The sequence below is a fragment of the Euprymna scolopes genome, chromosome 16 (genome assembly GCF_053919585.1).
Source record: "Euprymna scolopes isolate OS-2025 chromosome 16, ASM5391958v1, whole genome shotgun sequence".
Lineage (NCBI taxonomy): Eukaryota > Metazoa > Mollusca > Cephalopoda > Sepiida > Sepiolidae > Euprymna > Euprymna scolopes.
This window is the reverse complement of record NC_136497.1, coordinates 21,783,279-21,810,858: the sequence shown is the minus strand read 5'-3', so window position 1 is coordinate 21,810,858 and position 27,580 is coordinate 21,783,279. Positions and strand designations below refer to the sequence as shown.

At 34.2% G+C, this 27,580-nt stretch overlaps 1 protein-coding gene across 1 annotated transcript in view; it reads right to left on the bottom strand.

The window, feature by feature from the left end:
* LOC145295877 (phosphoglucomutase-1-like) overlaps nt 1-27,580 on the bottom strand; it is a 65,861-nt gene that overhangs the window by 15,223 nt on the left and 23,058 nt on the right. Inside the window, exons 2-4 of the mRNA XM_080141621.1 lie at nt 22,931-23,093; nt 10,690-10,962; nt 2,728-2,918 (exon numbers count right to left, since the gene is read on the bottom strand). Coding sequence (XP_079997747.1) covers nt 2,728-2,918; nt 10,690-10,962; nt 22,931-23,093 — 627 coding nt within the window. The remainder of the gene's footprint in view (nt 1-2,727; nt 2,919-10,689; nt 10,963-22,930; nt 23,094-27,580) is intronic.

Sequence of the window (27,580 nt, the reverse complement as noted above, 5' to 3'; positions counted from 1 at the left end):
AAATTCACTTAATTTCATAGAGTAGTTTTTTTTAAATTTATTTATTTTACAGCGAAAAAACAATTTATTATAATACCGAGCAAAAGGTTCAATTTTAAGAAGAAAAGCGAGTAATAAAGATGGGGAGGGAGTGCCGGCGCTTTACATAGTTATCTCCCTGTGGTGTGTTAAAAATTTTCATAATGGCTGACTTCAACGTGCTCTCATAAAAACGTGTTTTTCAGCCGTGATGAAACAAAGAAAAACTACTCAATCAAATTAAACAAATTTTTTTTTCGGAGATCTTCAATCCAAAACGGATACGTACAATATAACCTTTCTTCAATATTTTCATTTTTAATGTCTTGATTAAGCTGTACAAGTACCGCTAAGTCTCCTATAGCATTTAAAAATATGCTTATCTGGGATTTGTCTATTAAACCCAATCCATTCAATAAAAGGAGGAATGGGTATTTTCGTTTCATCCACCTCTGTGTAAATCTTGATTTACATCTGTAACTACTTTTATCATGTAAGATTGGGTTAAACCATTTCATTTTGATTTAGAGTCATTGTTGATTCCAGTTCTGGTCAAGGGAGCTAATTAGTGGTTATAGAGTTGTTTTCCCATAATTTCCAGCCAGATTTTACCTCGACAAACTATTACTGGACTTTAAATTAGCTGACGAATAACTATGACTTTGTAAAAAAAAAAAAGCATAAAGTTTTAAAAATTCATAAATCTGCTAAAGTTAGGTAATTTTCAAATTAGGAAAACTTTAGAACCACAAAACCAAATCAGGCAAGTGAAAAGTCAAAAGAAAGACTAAACAATTCAAGAGACTTGAAACAACTTAAAAATTTATATTTAATATCCTCAGATTTGGTAAGAGGGTTAGAGTGTTGAAATCTATTACTGAAGTGTGAAATTTTTGTTCAAAAGCAAAATTTAAAGCTTGAGTTAGAATTTTTTTACCATGAAATGCTATACTCAATGACTTGTTTGAAACAAAAGTATTTCATGTATCAGAATTGACCAAAACTTCGTTTGGATTTGCCTTTCACTTTAAATTTCCTTGCTCAAAAGGATATAAATTTTTGCTTTCAGACAAATTAAAATTTATTTTCTTTACAGTTACATGTGAAAAGCAAAATAAAGTCAGATTTACGATTAACTTATTGACAAAAAAAAAATAATAAAATTTAAAGGCCTTCACTGTGACTCAAATGGAGAAAATCATTCTAAGTTATTTATGGCTTCACAATTATATATAATTGTGTCCATAAAGTCTATGTGCAGATTAAAAAAAATTATAATTATTTGTATTTGCGATAGAAACAAACCGCGCATATGGGGTCCCCTCTTTAAGTGATAAATTTGCTTTCACCATGACTAATTGTTACGCAAAATTTCAAAAATATCCCAAGCATGGTTATTGAGAAAAGTGCGAACAAACGAACGGAACTGAATTTCTAGGCCCAATCCCTCCTTTGTCGAAGGGGGGGGGGGTGAATAATCTTAAAAAAAGCGTCATAAAGTTTCATGTACCACTATTGAAGAATTCTTCACTACAAAATTTGCATCAATTTTTAGATAAGTAAAAAAAAAAAAAAAAAAAAAAAAAAAATTCTAAATTATGAACTTCCTAACAGATTAATCAGAAGGGGCGGACTATTTTATTGGCCTCCATGTTCACCAAATTTGACTCCATTAGATATTTTTAAGGCAACAATTGTGTGTGCAACCAAATCTAGTTCCTTAGAAGATTTGAAAGCTAAAACAACTGATTTCAGGCATTATTGTAAATCAGTTGGCAAATGTTTTTGTTAATGATGGAAGACATGTTGAAACTTAAAAAATTTCAATAAAACCTTAAAAATTATTGATTTCTTTCTAATCCTTTTTGCAGGTTATTGGTATTTGCAATACAAATAAGTTATATTTTTTTAAAAGTGACTTAATGGGCACTATAGCAAGATTCAATAAATGATTTTATTTAGAAGTTATTGATTTTTAAGGCACGAGTATTACATTCAAATTTTTCACATCAACCGATTGTTTTGTTTGATGCAATAATTGGGTGACTTTGAACCAACATTTGAGAAAAGTTCTTGTATGTTCAAGCAGATAAAACACTGGCAAGCACATGCTGTTGATCCAGATTTATATAATTGCTAATATGTGCATTCTATAGTTCAGACTGTTCAACAAAACTAAAGATTTTCCATTTGTCATCTCAAAATCTTTCTATGAATCACTTCACATTCACAAGATTATTGCGAAGAGAAAGCCATTTGTAACAAATCATGAATTTTTACAAAAAAATCAGGTTTGACAATTTGGCAATTGATTGAGGAGCTAATAAGGCAAAATGTAAATAGTATTCTAAACTTTAAAGCTAGAAATAATTTTCTATTCAACAGTTTAAAGGCTTTCAAATTCCTTAAAAATTCTAAGGACTACAAAGCGATTAACTTTTCTTTTATCAACCATTACCAAATTAAAATGACTGACTTGTTTAAACCAAAATGCTTTATAATTTTGAAATTTATTCTTAGGGTTTTAAGTTATTGGTATTTTATCTAATTGCATTTTCAACAAATAATCAATAGCAAGTAAAACAATACGTAAACCATATCAAGACATGGTCACACAATTTTAATGAGATTTACTTGAAAAAGAACATAAAATGTTCAGAATTTGGAAATGCACATTTTAAATAACTATGTATATTTGAAGGCACTTACACCATCTCCATCAAAAGCTGCACCAAGTCCATGGTTTCCTTTCTTCAATTCATCCACAAGAGAGGCAGCATATGTTAAATTTGGATCAGGATGTAGTCCTCCAAAATCTGGAAGGATGTTGCAATTAACCAAGTTCTGTGGATTGACTCCAAACTCGTCACCAAATATGCGGGTCACATAAGGACCAGTGACTTAAATAAGAAATAAAAAATAAATAAAACCAACAAATCGATTTCAAATATGAAGGCAAACATTGATATTTATAGACTCTTCATTAGAATAAAGTTTCAAATTAAATGAAGGAGAAACAATAAAAAGTCTTCATTTCAGGTGCTTAAATCTCATGAAATTTGTATTAAAAATGATTACTTTTTCTAATACAAAAACAAAACAGCAATATGAATTTACCTTTCTGATATCTTACTAGAGATTCAAAATCTAACATTATGCCATGTAAAATGAAGTTTTTAAATTATATAAATTAATTCACTACATTTGGGTCATTTCTGCCCACATCTGAAAGCAAAGCAAGCCATTCAGTTTAATTAAACATTGAACATTACGACAGCTACATTATATATATATATAGAGAGAGAGAAAGAGAGATAGAGAGAGAGAGATCCTCTTTCTAGCTTAATGTACATGAGTTTTTGTTTTTTTTTACATAGGCATCACCACTTATCAAGGCCAAGAGGCCACTCAAGGATAAGGGTTAAAGAGTGTACAGTAGACATTGGACAATACAGTAATCATTAGTAATGAAAATTTGGTAAATTTGATAACTTATATAGAACGACTCATCAAGAACTTATTTACGTTAGACTTGAACACAACCATATTGTAGTCAGCCGGAAACCAGGAAAACGGAAGACAATTCCACAGGCGTGCAGTTCTAAGAAAGAAGCTTTGTTCATGGAATCTATGTTTAGGTTTAGGCACAGATAAAGAGTGGGGGAAATTATTGATAGTGTGTACAGCTAGACGAGTATCTTGTGAAAGTTTGGCGAGGGGGGACCATAGATTGAAGCTCAGTTTCAACACCTTCCACGAAAATAACGATACATCAGAGACAAACTCGCAACATCTCTTCTGTGAGATAGAGGTTGCAAGGAAGAGAAAAGGACATCTTCTACGAGGCTACGAAGTCTATTTTGAACTCTATCAAGGCAGGACAAGTTCTTTCTAGCAGCTCCTGCCCAGATATGGCAACAATATTCCATCCTTGGACGTACCTGGCTCTTATATAGATAGAGAATAGCATCAGCAGTGAGATATTTACCGGATCGATAGAAAGATCCCACCATTTTTCCAGCGGCCTTGGCAACAGATTTGATGTACGTGTTCCATTTAAGATCAGGAGTAATGGTCAAGCCCAGAAGCTTGTCAAAACTTGAGGCCTCTTGAAGACGAGAGCCATTCATTTCAATTGATGCCAGATGTGGATCAGAATGTTGATGATGTAAAGAGAGAAGGTGGTCATATGATCATTAAAAACTGGTCACAGTCTCTCAGAATCACAACAAAGTTAAGATTTACTTATAGAGTTCTCGTGTTCCTCAATCTGACCCTAGTATCACATGTCTATTGTATTGGGACTTCAATGTATTCTCTCTAATATTGGTCTCTTATTTTTTCATTGTTTATCATGTTAAATAACATTGTGTCCCCCCTTTTATTCCTCTAAAACTGTCTAAGTAAGAATAAATGTGCGTATATATTTATATATGTACATCCAACTTTTTCTTCATTGTTGTCATTCTATCTTTTTATTCTAACCTTCATGTATGTCCACAAGAAAACACAAGATGGTGGCTTAGTGTTTAAAAAAAAAAAAAAAAAAAAAAAAAAAAAAAAAAAAAGATACTTAAACATTAGATGCTTTAGTTTGAACTTTTTTAGCAACACACTTTTATCGTATTTGAATGTTTAAAGTTGTTTGAGACTTTCAATATTTGTCTCCTTCCCAGGGCAGAAGGATATGACAAGAGTTGGAAAAGTAGGATTTAAAGACCAACACTTTAGAGAAAGAGTATATTGGCCTGCAAAAAAAAAAAGAATCTGGGTAGCCCTTTCAGCAATAAACTAACCCCTTTTTAAGGGAGAAGGTAAAACCTGGGAGAACTATACAGTAAGGAAAGCCATTTTTCATTCAACAGAGAAAAGCTTATCTCAATGGTCCATACTCTGTTGGTTTTGGTGCCAAAGGAAAACTTGTTACTTGGAACTCGAACACCCTTATGTGGTGCAGAAAAACTTTTGACCTTTTTCTTGCATCTCGCTTTGATCAGGTAAGATGTTTTTTCTGTTAATTCTGTATGAAAGACGTCTATATGGGAAAAGGGAGCACAAACTTTTACACTGTACAATGCAGATATTCATTTTTATGTTGGAAATTGAACAATACAGGTTTATTATTTTATAAATACGTTATATCTCTAATTAAGAGTTCAAATTTCTGTCATTCAGTGTGGTTCACAATTTTATGTACACTTCTGTACTTTCAGGTCTAGTCTGTATATATATATATATATATATATATATATATATATATATATATATATATATATATATATATCTAGAAAAGTGAAAGTGTCTGTCTGTGTGTGTGTGTGTCAGTCAGTGTACATTTTCCGACACAATATCTCTGTCAATTTTCAGTCTACAAACTCGAAATTTGATACACAGGGTACTGAGATTTGGGAAAATCTTTGTAATCTGTTTTCGGACAGAAATTTGGCTGTTATGGGGTCAAAGTTCAACAATTTGACCTTTGAGAACTCTACCAAACTTCTCCGCCAATTTTGGGTATAAACAATTGAAATTTTAGATATAGGTCCGTTGGACATAGATCTAACTTAATAACTTGATTTGAGCCCAAAACAAATGTTAAGGGGTTATAATAGGGGTCAAAGTTTTAAAAAAATTTGCCCTCTGCGCTCGCTACCAAATTACTCAGACAATTTCTGGTCTGAACATTTGAAATTTTACATAAAGGGTATTCAGAGATAGGGCAAGCTTTTTAATCGATTTGGGTCGAAAATTTGAGCTACCAATATATGTATGTATGCATGCATGTTTGCATGTGTGCCTAAAACTTTCGACAGAGGCTACGGATTTTCACAAGATCAGTATCATTTTGAAGCTCGACCCTTCAGACGACAAATACCAAAAAATTGGCTAAAAACATTAATTTCTTCACTCTCAACTGGGCACTTTTCTACAGGGAGGGGTCGCTTTTTTCGCCGATATTTTCGAAAGTCATCCCCGTTTTTTGATTGCCTAGCCTTAATTTAAACCTACGTCACTTCCAGTTTGGCGATGGTCGTAACAGCAAAGACGTCACGTTTTTTTCACGTTCTTTTCCTCCTTCGCAGTGCGGGTTCAAGCCTTATTTCCTACTACCACTTTTTTCTTTTGCTCAACATACACGTCCAAACATCCGGGAAATGCCGGGCTGAAATGCTAGTATATCTATAAAAATGAAAGGGTCTGTGTGTGTGTGTGTGTGTGTGTGTGCATGTATGTACATTTCCCAACACAATAACTGTCAATTTTTAGCCTACAGACTCGAAATTTGATATACAGGGTACTGAGATTTGGGAAAATCGATGTGATTGCTTTTCGGCCAGAAATTTGGCGATTAAGGGGTCAAAGTTCAACGATTTGACTTGAGAACTCTACCAAACTCCTCCTACAATTTTGGGTCTTAAACACTTGAAATTTTAGATATAGATTCCTTGGACATGGATCTAAGTTAATAACTTGATTTGAGCCCAAAACAATCAATTTTAGGGGGTCATAATAGGGGTCAAAGTTAAAAAAATTGACATTTTTTTTTTTTTTTTTGCTCAGCATACACCTCAAAACACCCGGGCAATGCCGGGCACCCATGCTAGTATATATATATATATATATATATATATATGACACCTTATCTATGCAGAACAATCTACCAAACTTCTCTCAATTTTTGGTCTATAGATTTAAAACTTTATATAGGGGATTTGAACCTGTGGAACAAATTTAATTGTTTTTTTTTAGCCAAAAGAAATAGCTAAAGGGCCACATGGAAACTGGGCGAATTAAAGTGCTTCTCTATGCATGCAAAAATTTACATTTATACGTTAAAGTTGGTTAATTTTTAAGTTTTGATATCAATCTGTTAGCATGGATGATAACGAATAATGCTGGAGTGCTATATGTTTTGGTTTCAATTCTAGCTGATGGAACCCAAGTCATTTTTAAAACTTGAATTCACTATATATTGAGTACGATGTAATCGATAGAGCATTGGCTCTATAATAAATATGAAATCTGCATGATTTAAAATATCATTTAAGCATATTTTACAACCAAGCAACACCGGATCGTGTGCTAGTCATAAAACTAAACAAGTATTAGATGATACATGTTAACACCCTCTGTATTTCCTCCTGTGTCTGAAAACATGCTATGCGACATACAAATATCTGTGTGTGATGTTGCCAAACTAATCAAAAACCTTGATTCCAATAAAGCAACTGGACCTGATGGCATTCCTATTATAGTGAGCAAAAAGCTCCTATATTTACAAAACTAAGCGTAGTCTTAAGAATTGCTTCCCAACACCCTGGAAAACCTCATCGGCATGTCTCGTATTTGAAAATTTAGGTGATCGGTCATCTCCCTCTCAATATAGACCAAGCAGTCTCCTGTGCATCAAGTTGCTGGAATCTGTTAAGTAGAGAATTAGTCAACCACCTCAGCAAAAATAACCTCCTCAGTGAATTGCAATATGGTTTCCGTTCTGCTAGATCTACAGCAGATGTGCTCACAGTTATATCTCATAGGATCAGCAAATCTCAACGGAGGTTTCCTTTCTAGGGCAATCGCTCTTGACATATCAAAGGCCTTGGATAGGGTATGACAAAGGTCTACTCCACAAAATCTCCAGCTACGGTATAGCTGGAAATGTCTTCTCAATTATTAAATCATTTCTCTCTGATAGGTTCATAGGAGCAGTGGTTGATGGGCAGAAATCAAGCTCACAGTATTAATGCTGGAGTCCCTTAGAGGTCTATCCTGGGCCCAACTCTTTATTGATCTACATAAATGATCTCCCAAATCATATCCTAAGATCATTTGTAAACATTTATGCTGACGACACTACCATCTATGGCAACACTTCAAAGGCCGTAAATGACCAAGTTCTCTCTGATTCTCTCTCCTCTGATCTTGATCACGTGGTGCAATGTAGAAAGAGGTGGCCGGTTGCATCTAAAATGAAGCTTCTATTTTTCCATCATCAACGCTCTGATTCCCTTCTGGCATCAATTGAAATGAATGGTTCTCGTCTTGGGGAGGCTCTATGTTTTGACTAGCTTCTAGGTCTGACCTTTACTCCTGATCTGAGATGGAACATTTACATCAAATCTGCTGCTGGAAAAATGATGGGATCATTCTATTGCCCCAGTAGATATTTCACTTCTGATGCAATTCTTTACTTGTTCCACTTGGCCTGACTGTCATGAAAAGCACTCGTCTATCTGAAACCTCTATCAGTAATTACCCCACTCTTTATCTGTTCCTAAACCTAAACGTAGATTCCAGGAAGAAAGCTTCTTTCTTAGAACTATATGTCTGTGAAACTGTTCCGTTTTCCAACTGACTACAATATGGTTGTCTTCAAGTCCAACGTAAACAAGTTCTTGATGAGCAATCCCCTTAAGTAATCCAATTTGCCTAATTTCCTCTAACAATTACCACATTTCCCCATTGACTACTGTACACTCATTAACCCTTATCCTCAAGTGGCCTCCGGACCTTAATAAGTGGTGATTCCTTTGTATGCAACCTCTGACCTTCAAGTCTTTTTGAACTAAATCCATATAGGTTCCCAAAGTTTAAAAGATTTCCATATCTAAAGAGATGCACCTGAAGATCGGAGATTACAAACATGAATATAACAACCAAGATAAGAATGGTAGTTCGAATTATCCTTATCTTTAAAATACACATTCCAAAACTTTTGAAGCAATAACTTTTAATTGATCTTAAACAACTACAGGCTGCTCATTTAAAACTTTCAAAGCAAAAAAAGATATTGCAAATAGAGATTGGTCTTAAAAATGACTAATTTTTCTAAATACAAATCTTGTAAGCACATAAAATAATTCCAATTCAATTTCAGCATTTGTTTGAAATTGATTTTATCAAAGTCTTCAAAAATGTGAACAAAACATTTGTCAATCGAAACATTATTTTACAAATATTCCAAACAATTGATTTTTAGAAACTAAACATTGTAAGGTTAGTATTGTTCTAAATTTTTATGATTTTTTTGTCTAATCAATAAAACATTGTATGGTTGTTACATGATAAATGCTGTCCCCTTTTCATGTAAGTAAAAAAAAAATAGGGAATTAGTTAAATGTAAATATGAAATAGGATAGTCAAGGATTCGAATTTGCAAAGCTAGATTTGGAATTGAAAATTCCAATCATAAGTTAAAATAAATACAGAATGTTATTGAAATAAAGAATGTGGAATTGCAATTGTTTAGCTTACATATCAGTTATTGGAAAGGAATGAAATGATGAAATTTGTTCTGTTATAAAAATGAAAATTAAAATAAGGAATTTAATCATCAATTGAAATTGTAAACATTTTGTAAAGAGGTTATTTGAAAAATAGGTTACTGAACTCGTGGTCATGTCAAGTTTGGCAACGTGACGCATGTCATCCAACGTGTTTTATGAGCACATGTTTAATTATGCAATGCCGTAACGAGTTCTCAATATAGATAGAGTTTTTAGATGCAGTCTGAGAGAAGAGGAGAGAAGATGAGAAGAGTCGAGGAGAAAGAGCCGAGAGAGAGAGGTCAGAAACGGCTGCTGACATCAAACCTTGGAAGCGAAAGGTTAGAAAAGAAAAAGCCATGTAAAGAAACTTTGAATTCCTCAAGCGAAATCATGGACCGATCATGAAATAAAGAACCTCGTCATCTTTGTGTATCTGCGTCTCCGTGTTGTTATTCAGCAGAAAAGGTATTGTCCATTTATGTTATAAGAACTTTGTAAAAATCATCATCTCAAAAATAGGTAGGAAATATATATATCAATATTTATAGAAATACTCCTGTTCATACAGAACTGTCTCTCTCTTTATATATACCTGTTTATGTCTCCAATATGCTATCTCTTACAACATGAACATCTTAAGACACATGAACACTCCTAAGTTAAAATACAGAATGTTATTGAAATAAAGAATATGGAATTGCAATTGTTTGGCTTACATATCAGTTATTGGAAAGGAATGTGATGAAATTTGTTCGATTATAAAAATTAAAATTAAAATAAGGAATTTAATCGTCAATTGAAATTGTAAACATTTTGTAAAGAGGTTATTTGAAAAATATGGTACTGAACTCGGGGTCATGTCAAGTTTGGCAACGTGCCGCATGAACACTCCTAAGACTCTAATCTCTCACTAAGACTCTTCCTAAAACGAACAACAACAACACAGAATATACATCATCTTAATAACACCCACCATGTAACATGGTGAGTATTGTTTTAAATTTTAATGATTTTTTTGTCTAATCAATAAAACATTGTAAGGTTAGTATTCTAAATTTTTATGATTTTTTTTGGTCTAAAATTAGAAGCAGTAAAATATTGTAAATCAGAAATTTTATAGATGAAGTCCCAGACAACTGTGATCAGAATTTCTGAAGCCCATAAAAACATTGCCAGTCGATCAGGGTACATCCGATCGCTTGGGCAGCCAAGCCAGAAATAATGTATATTCCCCACATTAGCTGGATTCAATTTGATTTTCAGAAAAGGAGAGTGCATGGTCTTTGTTGAAAAAGTGTAATTCAATAGAAATCGTTGATAATCCCTCTCCACATTTCAATAGTACGTTATCATGATACCAGTATTTTAAGATATTAAGAACAAAAGTATGAAAGGTACTTACCACCATGCAATGCATTCAAGAGAATATTCACCTTTGTACATCCATCACCATTAAGCAGTTTCTTAATTGTAGCAAAATCGAATAATTCTTTCATATAGCTAACGTAGTCTTCAACAGCATTGACAACATCGACCACCATTTTATGACCGTCAATATCAAAAGTAGAGGAGCCGATCTTTGACAAGTCAACTTTCAAGCCTTCACAAATGTTGTAAGAACTTATAGTTTTAGACATCTCAAAAATAGCATTGGTCACTCCTTCTGGTGCAGGACCTAAGAAAAAAAGGCAGGAATCAACACGAATTCAAATTGATAATTTAATCCAGAGATTTAAGAAATGAAAATTATATCCAAAATCCATAGCAAAGATAAACACTTGTGTATACATCTATTAAGTAAAAAAACTCTAATGGACAGATTTTTACGAAATTTGGAACAGATACACAAGAGTCTCATTAGCTATATTTGATTTTTAGTCAAGTAAAGTGGGAAAAATGTCTGTTTTAAAATGTCATAAAGAGTGTAATGAGCTTTATTTTTTAGCAGAGCAAAGAGGAGAGCCCCCCCCCCCCGATAAATGTATCCATGGATTTAAAAACTATTGATTTGGTCATTTTGTTTTACAGCATATGAACCCTTTTCAGATTATTTAATGTTGAATCCAGTAATAGTGTGAACATTTTCCATGCTTTATTATAATCTTCAAATTCATGGAGTGTGGTTGTTTTGCAAAGGAATTTTTTTTTTCTTTTTACTTTGCAATGCATGATAAAATTTTACAAAGGATTTTTTTTTTTACTTTGCAATACATGATAAAATTTTGCAAAGGGAAAGGAAAACAATGTTTGGTGCATTTTAGGTCAGAAAGCCAGTATCTTCAAACAGCCTGAGCTAGTAGCACGCGTAAAAACTATTGGAATTGATTTTATTAAATTTCAAAAACATGCATATTAGACATAAAAATCATTTCCTAGTTCTTACTATTCTGTTGCATGGAAATAATGATACAGTAGATACAGAAGAGATGCTGTTAATCTTTGAGAAGCGTGTTGTAAGATCATCTCACTAGGTTGCAAAGTCGATTTTGTACTGCCAGGGTTTTATGTTGCAAGTGATTTTTTTCAAGTATGATTAGAAATAAAACCTTTGTTGAAATAAAACTAGCAAAGTCAAATTATTTAAACAATAAAAGTATAAAACAATATACACTTGAATACAATGAAGGCCGTAAAAAAAAAAAAAAACATCTGGAGAAATTCTGATGTTTATACATAAAGTCATAAAATTCGGTGCATATTTAAAATTACACTTATTTAAAACAATGCAGATAATTTTTTATAATATACATACTCATCAAGGAATGAAGATGTCATATTCCAAAAATCACATGGGTTTGCCAATTTTCTATTTGACTAGTAAATGAGAATATTTAGTTATAGGTCAACTAAAAATAAAATTTGTCCATAGACTTATTTAATAGATTTATTTTAAAGACAAAATAGCAAATTAAAATTTTCAGAAAATTATTTCTGAGACATGTCAATTTTTTTTTAATGCTACACTCAAGTTTTCTTTTTTTTGGGAGGGTCGGGGGCGACAAAAGGGTGAACTTGTAAATTCACCCTTATCTGTTCGTCTGTCTGCACTTTTCTCAATAACTACATCTTGGAATTTTTTTAAATTTTGCACAAACATTAAACATGATACGAGTAAAAAAGTAACAGAATGGATTTTCCAGGAAAACTCCGGTTGTTCCCCTAAGATGGCTAAAATTGACACTTGTACTTATTTAAAAAAAAAAAAAAAAATTGATGCCTTGGATTTTTATAAAACTTTCTGAAAGTTGTAATTAACTGATTTCTAAATAATTGTGTTTGTCTATACTTCACAATAACTCTTGGGTGTGCCCATTTTGGGGACTATTTTACCATATTTGTCCAAAATTTTCTGTGTATGTCTATTTAGCAGTTTTGCATGGTGCTGAACTCTAAATATGTTAAGGCCTTGGGGACTTTGGGGGCAAATGATGAACTTAGTCATTTCTTTTTTTTTTTGCGTGGTGCACAACTCAAATTTACATATGTTAAGGCCTAAAACTGCACCGTTTGTTCATTTTCACCAGGAATTGACATCCCTGTGGACTTGTGGGGCTACTGAACTTAGTCATTTTTTTATGCCTCGTTCACTGTGCACTCATGGGCGACCATGCATGCTTCACTTGTTTTTGGTCAGTTTGCTTAAGTTTTATAATAGAAAAGTGCTGGTTCCAAACAAATTCTTTTAATTTAAAAGTCGTTAAACTGTTACTTCTGAACTATATGTACCTTCAGGAGAAAGTACAAAGTCCTTAAACTAAGTTAACAAAATAAGATTCTCTAAACTTTGCTGTTTGTTTGTTTGTTTGTTTTGTTTTGGCTTAACGGCATATCAACCCTTTTCAGGTTATTCGATGCCAAACTCAGGATTAAAAAAAAAAAAAAAAAATTATGTATTCAAAGAACTTTATGACGTCGAGTATCAATCAATTCTGTATAGTTCAATAGTTTTGTTTGTTTTAATATCTAACGATCTTTTTTTTTTTTTTTAAGTTTTATATATCCTCATATATTCATTCATAAGGTTTAGTTGGGTTGATTCAGAGAATGATTTATATTTTTGTAAAGATCCTTGTTACTCTTAAAAAGGATAATATTTCCTCTAGACAGTTGTTTTCGAAAAGTTTCTTCATGCTGTTGTGTTTGAGGTATTGTTTTCTATTTTTATCTAGAGCTCTACATTCCACAAAAAGATGTTTAATGGTGCAAGTTTTCTGGCAGAATGGGCATTGTGGTTGTTGTTCTTGTTTTAGAATGAAGGAGTGTGTGAGTTTTGTATGGCCAATATGTATTCTAGTTATAACGACTTGTTCTTTTCTGGATTTGGGGGGAGTTTGTCTCCATTTTTCCAGTATGGGTTTGATTTGGTATAATTTGTTATTTGTGTTGTTATTCCATTGTCGTTGCCATTTTGCATGAATTAATTGATTAATTTTGGGTTTGAAGTCAGTATATGGTATGTTTATTGTATCTGGTTTTAAGTTTAGAGCTGATTTGGCCGCTAAGTCGGCTCTTTCATTTCCTCTTATCCCAATGTGACTTGGGATCCAACATATAAATATTTCTTTGTGTTCGGATAGTGAATCAATTCTATTTGTTAGTTTGATGATTAGTGGGTTTTCAAGTTTTTTGTTGTTCAGAGATGTCAAAACGGAAAGTGAATCTGAAAAAATTAGGAATTTCCTATGTTCATCTTTTTCTATAATGCTGAGTGCGAGGTCGATGGCACATATTTTGGCAGTAAAAATAGAGCTTTCTGTTGGAAGAGCTTTTTTAAGAGTTTTTTCATTCGACACTGCAGCACATGCCACTCTTTTATGGTCTTTAGAGCCATCGGTGAAAATAGGTAGATGGTCTGGATATTTTAGGAGAATATCATAGGCTTTTTCGTGGTAGATATTAGGGTGGGATTTCGCTTTTGGGAGTTCATTCAAGTTTAAGATTACTTTTGGTTTTTTAAGAATCCAAGGTGGGGTTTTAGGTAGTATATGTTCTTGGATATTTTCTACAGTCATTTCTGATTCCTGCAGTATTGCTTTCATTCTAAGACTAAAGGGCTTTATGGCCTTTCTTTTTGCTTCAAATGCCTCTTTATATCTCGGATTGAATGTAGCTTCATATGCTGGATTATTTCGTTGTGCTTTTAATTTAGTGTAATATTGTGCACCCAGTTTTTGACTCCTTATATTTATAGGGATTTCGTTGGCCTCTGCATGGAGGCTTTCAACTGGGGATGTTCTAAAAGCACCGAGAGCTAACCTCAGTCCTCCATGGCAGATTGGATCTAAAATCTTTAGGTAGGACTTTCTGGCTGATTGGTATATAAAACTACCATAGTCGAGTTTTGATCTTATCAAAGTCCTATATAATTTCATTAGTGTTTCTTGATCGGCTCCCCATTCTGTATGGGCTATTACCCGTAGTAGTTGCAGTCTTTTGTTGCAACTATTTCTTAGATTCTTCAGGTGGGGGATGAATGACAGTTTTTTGTCAAATATAAGGCCCAGGAATTTGTGTTCTTCTACGGTGGGGATTATTGTTCTTCCAAGCTTCAATGTAGGATCATTATGAAGTTTTCTCATGTGGCAGAAATGAACGCATTTGGTTTTTGATTGGGAAAATTTATATCCATTTTCCATTGCCCATTTGTCTAATTTATTTAAGCAGTGTTGGAGTTTGCGTTCGATGGTGCATATATACTTTGATCTGCAGAACACCAGTAGGTCATCTACATATAAAGATCCCTCAACACCAGGGTCCAAACATTTCACTATGCTGTTCATTTTAATATTGAACAGTGTCACAGATAAAATGCTACCTTGAGGTACTCCTTCCTCTTGATTTGTGGTGTCTTTTTTTTTTTTTTTTTTTTTTTTTTTTACACAGTGATCACCACTTATCAAGGCCCGGAAGCCACTCAGGGATAAGGGTTATTGCAAGTACATCACGTTAGTGAGGAGATTTTATGAAGTGTTTAATTAGGGGGGGGGCGGTTCATTAGGAATTTGTTAACATTAGACTTGAAGACATCCAAGTTGTAGTCCGGAGGGAAGCAGGCAGACGGAACAGAGTTCCACAGGCGTGCAGTTCTAAGAAAGAAGCTTTGCTCATGAAATCCGCGTTTTGATTTAGGCACAGATATAGAGTGGGGGAAATTTTTCACAGTGGATTCAGCTAGACGGGTGTTTTTCGTGAAAGTTTGGCGAGGGGGGACCAGGGATTGGAGTTCAGACGAGCACCTGCCATGAAAATAACGATAAAACAAGGATAGGCTCGCAACTTCTCTTCTTTGGGAGAGGGGTTGCAGGGTAGAGAAAAGGGCATCCCCCACTAAACCACGAAGTCTATTTTGTACTCTGTCAAGGCATGATAGGCTGTTTTTGGCAGCTCCTGCCCAGATATGGCAACAGTATTCCATCCTTGGCCGTACTTGGCTTTTATATAGATAGAGAATTGCATCAGTAGTGAGATATCTTCTGGAGCGGTAGAAGGATCCCACCATCTTTCCTGCGACCTTGGCAACAGACTTGATGTACGTGTTCCATTTCAGATCAGGAGTAAAGGTCAAACCCAGAAGCTTGTCAAAACACGGGGCCTCACCCAGACGAGAGCCATCCATCACAATTGATGCCAGTTGGGGATCAGAGCGTTGATGATGTAAGGATAGGAGTTTGGTTTTAGATGCATTAAAGGTAACTAGCCACATCTTCCCCCACTGAACCACGCGCTCGAGATCAGAGGAGAGAGAATCCGAGAGAACTTCGTCATTTACAGCCTTTGATGTGTTGCCGTAGATGGTCGTGTCATCAGCATAGATGTCAACGAATGATTTAAGTATGTGTTTAGGGAGGTCATTGATGTAGATCAGGAAGAGAGTTGGGCCCAGGATTGACCCCTGAGGGACTCCAGCATTTATATTGCAGGCCTCCGATTTTTGTCCATCTACCACTACTCTTATGAGCCTATCGGAGAGAAATGATTTAATGATTGAGAAAACGTTTCCAGTTATACCGTAGCTGGAAATCTTGTGAAGTAGACCCTTATGCCATACTTTGTCGAAGGCCTTAGATATGTCAAGAGCAATTGCCCTAGAAAGGAAGCCTTTGTCAAGAGATTCACTAATCCTGTGGGATATAACCGTCAGCACATCTGCGGTAGATCTTGCAGAGCGGAAACCATATTGTGTGTCACTAAGAAGGTTGTTTCTGCTGAGGTGGTTGACTATTTCTCTATTTAATATTGATTCCAGTAACTTACTCATAACACAGAGAAGACTTATTGGTCTGTATTGAGAGGGAGATGACTTATCACCTGAATTCTTAAATACAGGGCAAACTGATGAGGTCTTCCAGGGGGTCGGAAAGCACTTCTCCTTAAGGCAGCGCTTAAATAGTTTCGTAAGTATGGGAGCAAGTTCTGGTTGAAGCTTTTTTAACACTATAATTGGGATGCCATCAGGGCCAGTTGCTTTACTGGAATCTAGGTTTTTTATTAGCTTGGCGACCTCATGCACGGATATTTGTATATTACCTAGCTTGTTCTGTGTTATAGGAGGAAATATGGGGAGTTGATGGCCTTCGTCGCATAGGGTAGAATTAGCTGCAAAGTTCTTTGCAAATAGTTTGGCCTTGTCTGACGCTGACGAGATAACCTCTGGTCCATTGATAATGGTTGGGATAGAACGCACACTTCTGTTCAGGATCCTATTTGTTATTTGCCAAAACTGGTGGGAACCAAGCCGTTGATCAGCTACCTTGGATTTAACAGACTGGGCATATAGCTCTCTTGCATTTTTTATTACTCTTTTACAGTGGTTGCTGGCAGTCCTGAAAGCAGCTTTAGTCTCAGTGCATCTATTACGTTGGTAGTTATGGAAAAAGTGATTTCTGTGCGCGATAGCAGCAGCACATTCTGGGGAGAACCATGGCTGGCTGTTAGGTTTTTGTTGGAATTTTTTTGATGGTATGAATTGGTCTATGCCTACAATTAACCATTCGGTCAGATCTGATACTATAGAGGACACTTCCTTTTTAAACATGGAGTGCAGAGGTAAATCAGATATGAATGTACGGAAGCTATCCCAGTCAGCCAGTCAGCTGAGTAAGTAGTTCCAATGCGGACTCTAAACTTTCGGTCAGATAAAAATCCTTTTATAAATTGTGGGAGTCTGCCTTTTAGTTCAAATTCGTGCAAGTCTCTCATAATTCCATATTTCCACGTAGTGTCGTAGGCCTTCTCCAGATCAAAAAATACTGCTGATAGGTGCTCATTTCTAATAAAGGCTTCCCTTATGGCTGTTTCCAATCTAACCAAGTGATCTGTTGTGCTTCTCTTATTACGGAATCCACATTGTAGGTTGGAGATAAGGTTGTTGGTTTCTAGGTACCAAACCAATCTATCATTTATCATTCTCTCCATTATTTTGCACAAGCAGCTAGTCAGTGAGATTGGTCTGTAGTTTTGTGGATTCGAATGGTCTTTTCCTGGTTTTGGTATTGCTATTATTGTGGTTTGCCTCCACGAGTCAGGAAATTCACCTTCTGTCCATAATTTGTTGTAAATTTTTAGTAGCAACTTCAATGATTCCAAAGGGAGTTGTCGCAGGAATTCGTAATGGATTTCATCAGGTCCTACGGCTGTGTTGTGGGATCTTTTAATAGAATCTTCTAATTCAGTTAATGTAAGTAGTTTATTATAATCTTCTAGGTTTTTTGATTTAAAGTTTAGTTTGTATTGTTCGATATTTTGTTTAATTGTTATAAATTTAAAGTTATGGTTTTGGTTAGATGAGTTTTGAGAAAAAGTTTCGGCTAGTAGGTCTGCTATATTCTTTTCATCGGTTACTCTGGTGTTGTTTTTAAGCAGGTGTTTAATTGGTGTTGATTGATGTTTACCTGAAATTTTTCTAATCATCTCCCATACTACTCTCGGTTCTGTAGAGGAATTTAGTTTATTGACATACTTTTCCCAACTCTCTTTTTTAGCTGCTTTTATTACCCTACGAGCTTTAGCTCTATTTAATTTGTATTCTATCAAATTTGAAGTTGTGGGTTGTTTCTGAAATTTCTTCAGTGCAATTTTTCGCAATTTGATGGATTCCCGACATTTATTGTCAAACCAGGGTCTGTTGTACCGATTAGATGCTGAAGTTTTAGGGATGCATTCATTTGCAATTTCTACTAGTGTTTCTGTAAAAAATTCTACAGTGTTGTTTGTCTCTGAATCATTCAACTTATGTCGACATTTTTCTTTGTATAATTGCCAGTTGGCCTTATTTAGCTTCCATCTGGGAAGTTTTTCGCTGTTGAATTCTGGAATTTCTATCACTAATGAAAAATGGTCACTGCAGCAAGTGTCATCATATACTTTCCAGGTTAAGTCCATATATAGTGATGGATCACACAAGCTAAGGTCAATGGCTGAATGGTTTCCACCAGTTGGGTTGATGTGTGTAGGTGTTCCATCGTTGAGGAAGCATATATCGTTTTCATTGATAAATTCTTCCAACGTTTTGCCCTTTTTATTGGTGTCTTTACATCCCCATAGTATGTTATGACTATTGAAATCTCCTAATAGGGTGAAAGGTTTGGGTAATTGATCAATCAATTTTTTAATCTCGTTTTTATCTATGTCATCGTTTGGAGGTATATATAGTGAACATACTGTCATTGGTTTATGTAGTGTGGCATTAATAGCAATTGCTTGGATATTGGTTGTTATGTTTATTTTGCTATGGGATATATCGTTTCTGATTAGAATTGTTACTCCCCCCGGAGGCCCTGCCCTCAAAGTTATGAGTGAAATTAAAAATTTCATATTGCTTAATATTAATTTTGTCTCCTGGTTTCAGAAAAGTTTCTTGAAGACACACCACTGCAGGGCGCTCCTGCGCTAGTAGCAGAAGCAGTTCATTCATGTTTGTTTTTAAACCGCGACAGTTCCACTGGATTATTTTTTGTTTTTTGTTAGTCATTGGTATCAGATCTTTGGTCTTCTATGTCCATTTCTTCAAATCTGTTTTGTGTAGGGATTCTTGGTCTGGAACTTGAGCGTGATCTGTCTAGTTTTGTTTTAGTTTCTTTTTTGAGGGGAGGTTTATTTCTTTTCTCTTCATGGGCATATTTTGGTGTCTGTTTTTTCCCCTCTGTAAGTGGAGATGTTTCTATGGGTGTTGTATTTTGGGGTTTTATGGGTTTATTTGATTTAGTTTTAGCTTGAGAGGTTTGTTCAGTTATAGGAACTTTTTTTTCATTGTTGAATTGTTTTATAATTTTTTTAAATTCTTCCATAAGTTCCTTCAATTTCATTAAGTAATTTAATAATGTCCTCGGATTTAATGTTGAGTGAATTTATTTTTGTTTGTTTATTTGGTTCGGTAGTTTGCTGTATGTTTTTTTTTGTTATTTCAGAATATTTTGCATTTTCTGATAGTTTGCAAGCTTCTTGGAAGGTAATATTTTTTGTATATTTTATTTTGTTGATTTCTTTTTCACTCTTCCATTTGTCGCATTCTTTTGAATTGGCGCTATGGCCTTTTTGACAATTGATGCATTTTGGCTCTTTTTTACAATCTGTATGAGGTTCATTATCTCCGCACCTTATACATATTGGAGGGCGGGTACACCAGTCTCGATGATGTCCGTATCTCTGGCAATTGTAACACCTGAGTGGGTTTGGTATGTAGTGTTCAACGTTTACCATTTCATACCCTATTTTAATTTTGTTAGGAATTTGGTGAGTATTGAATGTTAAAATGTAAGTATTTGTTTTTATTTCGCCAAGTTTATTAATTTGGACTCTTAACGTCAGTGACGTTTTGTTTTTGTAGGTTAGTCTGAATTTCTTCCAAGGGGCACAGTGATAATTCAGTACTCCTGATTACGCCTTTGCTAATGTTCAGAGATTTGTGAGGGTAAATTTTAACATTTTGATTGTTAAAACGTTTCCATTTGGAAATTTCAACAGCATATTTTTGGTTTTCTACTTCGAGAAGTAATGTACCATTATTTTGTTTTTTTAACCATTTTAGGTTTGATGCTAGATAGAATCTTTTCAATTTTGAATGGGGATATTTTGGTTATTGGTTCCCCTTCAGTTGCTTCTATAACTATGAAGCGAGGAACATTCTGGTTTTTTTGATGAAGCTCTGTTTCAGTGTCAGAACTACTGGCATCAGATACTTCGGTGTGGTTTCTTTTTTGAGGCTTTCTGGATTCCATTAATATATTTGGTTTGTTTCATTTTTCATGCTCCCCACCCACCTCGGAGTCTTATATGGGAAGTGTTGGGGGGGGATACCCATTCGCCCCAACCCAACAGGGATACAGGAAAAGTATACTCTTCTTGCTGGTGGATTCAAGCACCTGTGGTTCTTCAATTTCTTTCTGAAGGCCTCGTTTTCAGTAAGAATTTCAGTTTTTCAGTCGTGTTTAGTCCATTATTCAGCAAGTTGATTGGCCCTCCAGCCACCGCTTACTAAATCAGTTTATTGTATAGTGTGGGAAGTGCAAGCATATTTTCTTGTTATGTCTGTCTGATTTAGGGCTAGGCGTGACCAACCGATTGATTGGATCGGGCCTATCCAACCGCCCGTCTTAGCTTAAGTAAGGGCCAAAGAGGTGTGTTGCATCTCATGTCCTTAAAATATCCTGGACATGATCTACTCAACCACCAGGATTCCGTTCGTAAGCCTTACGGGATGCCACCCACGGTCAACAGGTGGCCCCATTGAGGGACTTATACCCTCTGCAGGGGGGCAGTCGGCATATTCTAATGCCCCACTGACAGAGTCAACCGGGAAGTAGGGAAGGAAAAAGAAAGGAGGGGAGGAGGGAAGGAGGGTTGTTGTTTTTGTTTTTGTTTTTCGTAGAACATAATTAGGTTTTACAAAAGAGAATAGAAAACAAAAACAAATCAATGTAGGTGCATTTCGTCTCAGGAAGCCAATAGACAGCCTGATCTGGTAGCACCAGTAAACTTTGCTGAATAATTTCTAACAAAAGCCTCTTATAAGAACTAGCAAACCTGAATATTCATTTCCACTTTTGAAATTACACATCACAGAAAGGAGACATTAATTTGGCAACCTTGCCCAATTATGTTGCATGCTTACTTGTTAGTTTTATTTTTGCACAAGTGTTTTATCAAAAACATTGTTTTGAAATATATCCATAGACTGAATTTTTTCAAATGTTTCAATTTTATCCATGATGTATAAAGAACAGGACATGTAATATAGCAGCAAGGAATATTAGCAGGATTTTAGATAGATTAAAGGAACAAAATGAAGCTAAGTCCAATTTCGTTCCTTTCATCTCTATATATAACTATGCAAATAAAATTTCTTTAAAATTTTATGAACATCGACTGAAATATTGTCGAAAAAAAAAAAAAAAATATCAAAAGATGAGAACAGTAGTCTGATGAATCCAAATAATGCCAAGAACCAATCCTCATCTCAAAAATTCAGAAAATTCAAGATTACTGGCTTGTTGAGGTGTATATATACCTTTACAGTGTGTAGAAAAAAAAAAACTTAGACATTGAATTGTAACAAATATAAAATAAGTTATTTCAGGATTTCTTTTCATGAAAATTCTAAAGTTTAAATTAAAATCTATTTTTCCAAGAACAATTTGAAAGCGGAAAAAAAATATTTTGTTAGAGTTGAATTCAGGATAAATTGGTTTGATCCTGCTAGGGAGAGGTCTGAAATTTTATTTTAGAGAAAATGGTTTTAAGGAAATATACAAAGTGCTATGATTAAAAATCCAAAGATTTTTTATTTAAAATATTAAACTTCTATTGGAGAATAAAGATATCCTGTGTATTTCTGAGCAATCAAAAATCCCTGTAGATGTAGCAATTTATGAAAACAAAAAAGATGAGAACTCAATGCTAAAAGAATCTGGCGTATTTTAAATTGTCTGATCAGCACACAAATGTAAGTACACTGTATCCCCGTCTCAGAATGAAGTCGTGATTAAACTGGTTTTGAGTACCAACTTCCATTAAAAAAAAGATTAACTTATTGAAGTTTTGTAATTCTTTTCGTTTCCCATCAACAAACACAGCATTTGTATTAAACATCATTCTTTTCTTTAACCACAGTCCATGAAGATTTAACACTGCTTATTGGCTTAATAATGACCCCCCTCACCTTTGTCAGTAAGAAAGAACTATCATGAAATAATGAGCACAGTGAGATTTAATCTGGTTACCCTTAACCAGTTCGAACTTGTAAAGAGACCAACTTTATTCTTCAGTCATACAAGGTGAATATATCAAAAATCACTAGGTACACATCCAATGGACCAGGGACAACATTTCTTTTCACATATGTATAAAGTTAATTATTATTAAAAAGAGGAAGATGTATAATTAAAAAAATAATAATACAATGGAAAGCTTATGACATTGCTTATAGCATGAATTATTTAGTCAAACACTATATCATTTTTGTTTCCTATATTAGAGACAACTGAAGTACAGTTAATATTCTGGTCACTGTACTTTGTTACATCAACAGAAAACACCTTCCATTCTTGATAGAATCAGTTTGATTCAAACTCGCGAGAAATCTATGAGAGGATTTTTACAAATAGTAAAATCAGTAAGTAGAAAATTAACTTTTGGTTTGAACATACCGCCATTTGCACAGTTGAATTTGATGCCAAAATCAGCATCTGGACCTCCTGGATTATGACTGGCTGTCAGTATAATTCCACCATTTGTCTTATATTTGCGAATAAGACGAGATATAGCAGGAGTCGAAAATATGCCATCTTGGCCAACTATCACTTTGGATACCTACAAAAGAAAAAACAAATTTCTTATAAACTTCCTGTTTGTAACAATTTTCTGTACATAATTTCATCGACTTCTAACGGAAAATTCAACTTTTTACTTGAGATGACAAGAGAAAGGAGGGAGATGATTGCTGTTCAAGTCATCAAGATGACCAGATTCCAATGGTCTGCACGAGAAGCCACCATTCAGATAACCTGCTGGGATCGAAGAGATAGTCTTTAATGCTATACAAAAAGTTTCCAATACAGAAAAAAAAAAGTGAGGACAACCCAACTAACATTTTTATGCCAAATTGGGTTGTTAGTGCAAAAAAAATGGGCCAAATTTTTTTTATTTATTCATTAAGATTATTTAATATTGTAAACTAAAATTTTAATCTAGAAGATTATTTAATCTAAATGAATAAATACGAAAATTGGGCCCATTTCTTGCACTAACAGTAAAGCCCAAACTGACCATTATGGATTTCAGAGAATGTTTCATTACTAACCAGCAAAGCGTCACCACTTGACGAAAAGAAAAGTCTATCAAGCATATGTATTCAGTATAATGTATGGAAGTGAAAATTGGTCAGTAAAGGTTGAGGACATGTGTTGCATGGAGAGAAGTGATATTATGGATGTATAAAGCAAGTCTTTAAGACAGGTTAAAATCTGATGACCTCATAGGAATATTAAATCTGGACAATACAAGAAAATGTGTGTAGACAGGAGACATTGATGGTCTGGCTACATTGAAAGTATGGATGAAAGTTTGCGAGTTAGATGTAGAACAGTTGAAAGAATTCACAGGAAAGACCATGGAAAACACAGGTGGAAGTGATAAAAATGAACGTGGAAAGAGGGATAAATTAAGACCAGGCCAGAGATAGGTCATTTTGGCAGTCAATTTCTTAAAGCCGTCCAACACATGCCAGCATGTAAAATGTATGTTAATTCAAATTTCATATTCGATTTAACTTTTTCAATTAGAGAAAAAAGTCCATATCGATTTTTTGAAATTCAGAGTTTTTTGTTTTTTTTGCATACTATGACATTAAACCAAATTTAATTACCAACTAATTGTACTTAATGTTTCCTGGAATGTAGTGAAATAATTTTATTTGCACATTTAACTTTATACAGAGAAAGTAATAAATTTTTGTTGTAAGGTAAACGCTATAGTAATCAACTAAAACAGTTATTCTCCTGATTTTTCAGTCATAATTAAAAAAAAAAAAAAAAAAATTTCCATATTATCATTTATCTTGGAACTATATCTTTAAATTGTAGTGAAGCATATTGTCGTGCCAATATCATGGTACAGCAATAACAGTTGAAGATTCACTCATCAGAAACCAAGTTTGCAATGTTAACTTAAACATTATGTAGGTCCAGCTTTTAAAATCTTACAAGAAAACGTTTTAGATTACCCAAGTGTCCAACTAAGTTGCATTAAATTCAATATTCTACAAAGCTTTAACACAGCATAGTAGGATACTGTTGACAGAGCAACCTATTGTAATTCTGATAAACAAGGTCTTTTTTTTCATTTTTTTCAGGAGGATCAGATAAATATCATATCCAGATGAGGTTATAGATTTGATCACTTGATGTCCTTTTTAAGATGCAAAATGCAGCCAAACATGTACAATTTGTGACATGTTTTTTTCTGATGCTCTAAATTCAGATTTTTGTCCAGGAAGTCATTTTAGTTTGTGAAAGTGTTGTTTTGAATTACAATTTAAAAATTCAAGATATTTTAATAGTTTTTTTTTTTTACCTGGCAGTCACCACTTATCAAGGCCCAAAGGCCACTCAAGAATAAGGGTTAATGAATGTAAGGTGGTAGTGCAGTAATCATTAATGGTGTAAATTAGGCAGAACTTTATGGGGATGACTCAATAAGAACTTGTTTATGCTGGATTTGAAGGCTACCATGTTGTATTCAACTGGGAAGCAGGCTAGCAGAACAGTGGGCAGTTCTGGGAAAGAAGCTCTGTTCATGGAATCTGTGTTTAGACTTAAACACAGATAGAGAGCCGAGGAAATCGTATATAGTGGTTGTTATTCTTTATTCATTATTTCACATGAGACCATTTATTGAAATTAAAAACATACTGGTAAGCTTAAGAGAGCAATCCCCTATATTATGGCTTGACTGGATACTCATATGCAAAACGAAGGCTTTAATTGGCTGACCAATTTGCGAATAAAATATCACGTTATCAAGTGAAAAGTCTATAAAAGAATCAACTTTTTAGGGATTTGAGCAAGAAAAAAAAATAAACAAAAACACAAATAAAATTCCTCAACCGAAAATTAGTACAAATCATATTCCTTATCCTTTTTTCTCCTTAAACAAGAGCAACATAAATTTGCTTCATATTTACACAAGTGTTTTGTAATAAATACTGTTACCGGGGAGACCAGACATCACCCAGGATTGAATGAGGATCAACAAATGTTCCATCTACACTTCCAATACTTTTATTGCCATCAAAATCTGTGAAATCGACCACTTTTAATCAAATTGCTTGCCTGCTTTAGTCGGAGACCCACCGGGAGGAAAATTCACATGCCTTCCTGCAGTGACAGTCCACAATACATTGTAGTCTGCATTGCACTGTAGAGAACCTATTGTCGATTTTATAAAATTTATCAAATGGCTTGAATTAAGTTTAAATGCAAAAGTCAAGTACCATGCTTCAATTGTGCTCTAAACATTCATTTCAAATGCTTGGGCGATGATAAAACTTCTAAAATGCATCTGTGATGTTAGGCCGTATAAAGGTGTTAACTGGTTAAAATTGAAATGTTAATTTGATTTTTTCAATTATTGATAATTATCAGATGCATTCAGCTATAAAACCTAAGAATACTCCCAAACACAAAATACATTTGTGAAAAAATTGATCCAGCTATTTCAGGGTCCATAGGAAACTCAAGGTATGGCACAATCATGTTGACACACCAGTTCTGGCCAGATCACCGAAGTTAAGCAACATTGAGCCTAGCCAGTACCGAATGGGTGACCATTTGGGAAGGTTAGGCGCTGTATGTACCTTCTGGGAAGGTTGGGCGTTGGGCCAGCACCCTTACCCTGTAAAAAGAACTCCTCGCTACAAAAATATCTACAAAAAGTTGCAGATGGCTTATGCCACTCCAGGGGCTCAAGGGCGATGGATGGATAGATAGGAAACTCAGACATACAAAGTGATTTTTATGTCAAAGTAGAGATTGTTCACAGTAAGTTTTTCTTGTTTTTTTTACTTGCCGACTGAATGAACCAATTATACAAATCTTAGTTTAGTCACCTCCAACATTCTGTAAGAATTTTTTTTAACACAGCATGGCTACAGAAATATTGACAAAGCAACCAGTAAAAATGTATGAATGTTGAAGTTGACTTAAGTAGATTTGTATAATTGGTTCATTCAGTTGGCAAGTAAAATAACGAGAAAAACTTGCTGTGAACAATCTCTACTTTGATATAAAAATCACTTTGTATGTCTGAGTTTCCTATCCATCCATCCATCCATAGCCCTTGATCTATCATCATGTAGCACCACAAATAAGCATCAATCATATGAATGACAATGAACGTGTAATTGATATGAACAGGAAACATTTTCACCATGACAAATGAAAAAGACATTAGATTTAATACGTTTAATATCATCTACAGTTTAAAAATCCTACAAAATCCTCTCGCTACGAATATTTTTAGGCAACATACCTAGAGTTACTATTTACAATAAGAAAAATTGAATAAAATATAAACTTTTGTTATAAGATTTACTGTTTCTTGATTAAAAATTATTGAAAAGATTTTTGGTTGGATTAAATGAAAGACACAAAAGTCAGGATTTAAATAATCTACAAGTTCCAGCAAGACTAATAACAAACATTCATATTTAAAGAAAAATTACCTACATGATGAATCACAAAAAAGATTTCCATTCATTAAGAAAATATGGTAACTATTTTTGCATGCAAATTGTTGGGAGGGGGGGGGTAAGTGTTACTATAATTTTATCAGATTATTCATTATATTCTGCTTCTTCCTTCCTTAGTTCGTACGTTACTCATTGAAACAGGCCAAATATAATTGTTGAAGTCCAAACAGCTTAAGAAAAATAAAAAAAACATTTGTTTTTCTAGAAAATTATAACTAGCAGCACATGTTAAAATTTCACGGAACGAGAAATATATCAATTATCAGGGGTTTTGATACAGGTAATATTTTTCTTGTTTCCAGATTGGCCTTTTTAAAACTAAATTTCACAAATTTGTTGTGAAATTTAGTTTTAAAAAGGCCAATCTGGAAACAAGAAAAATATCACCTGTATCAAAACCCCTGATAATTGATAATATATTTCTCGTTCCGTGAAATTTTAACATGTGCTGCTTAGTTATAATTTTCTAGAAAAACAAATCTGTTTTTAATGTAAGGTTTTGCGACATCCATAATGTGCAGTTCATTTATGTGCAACTAAGCAAATATCT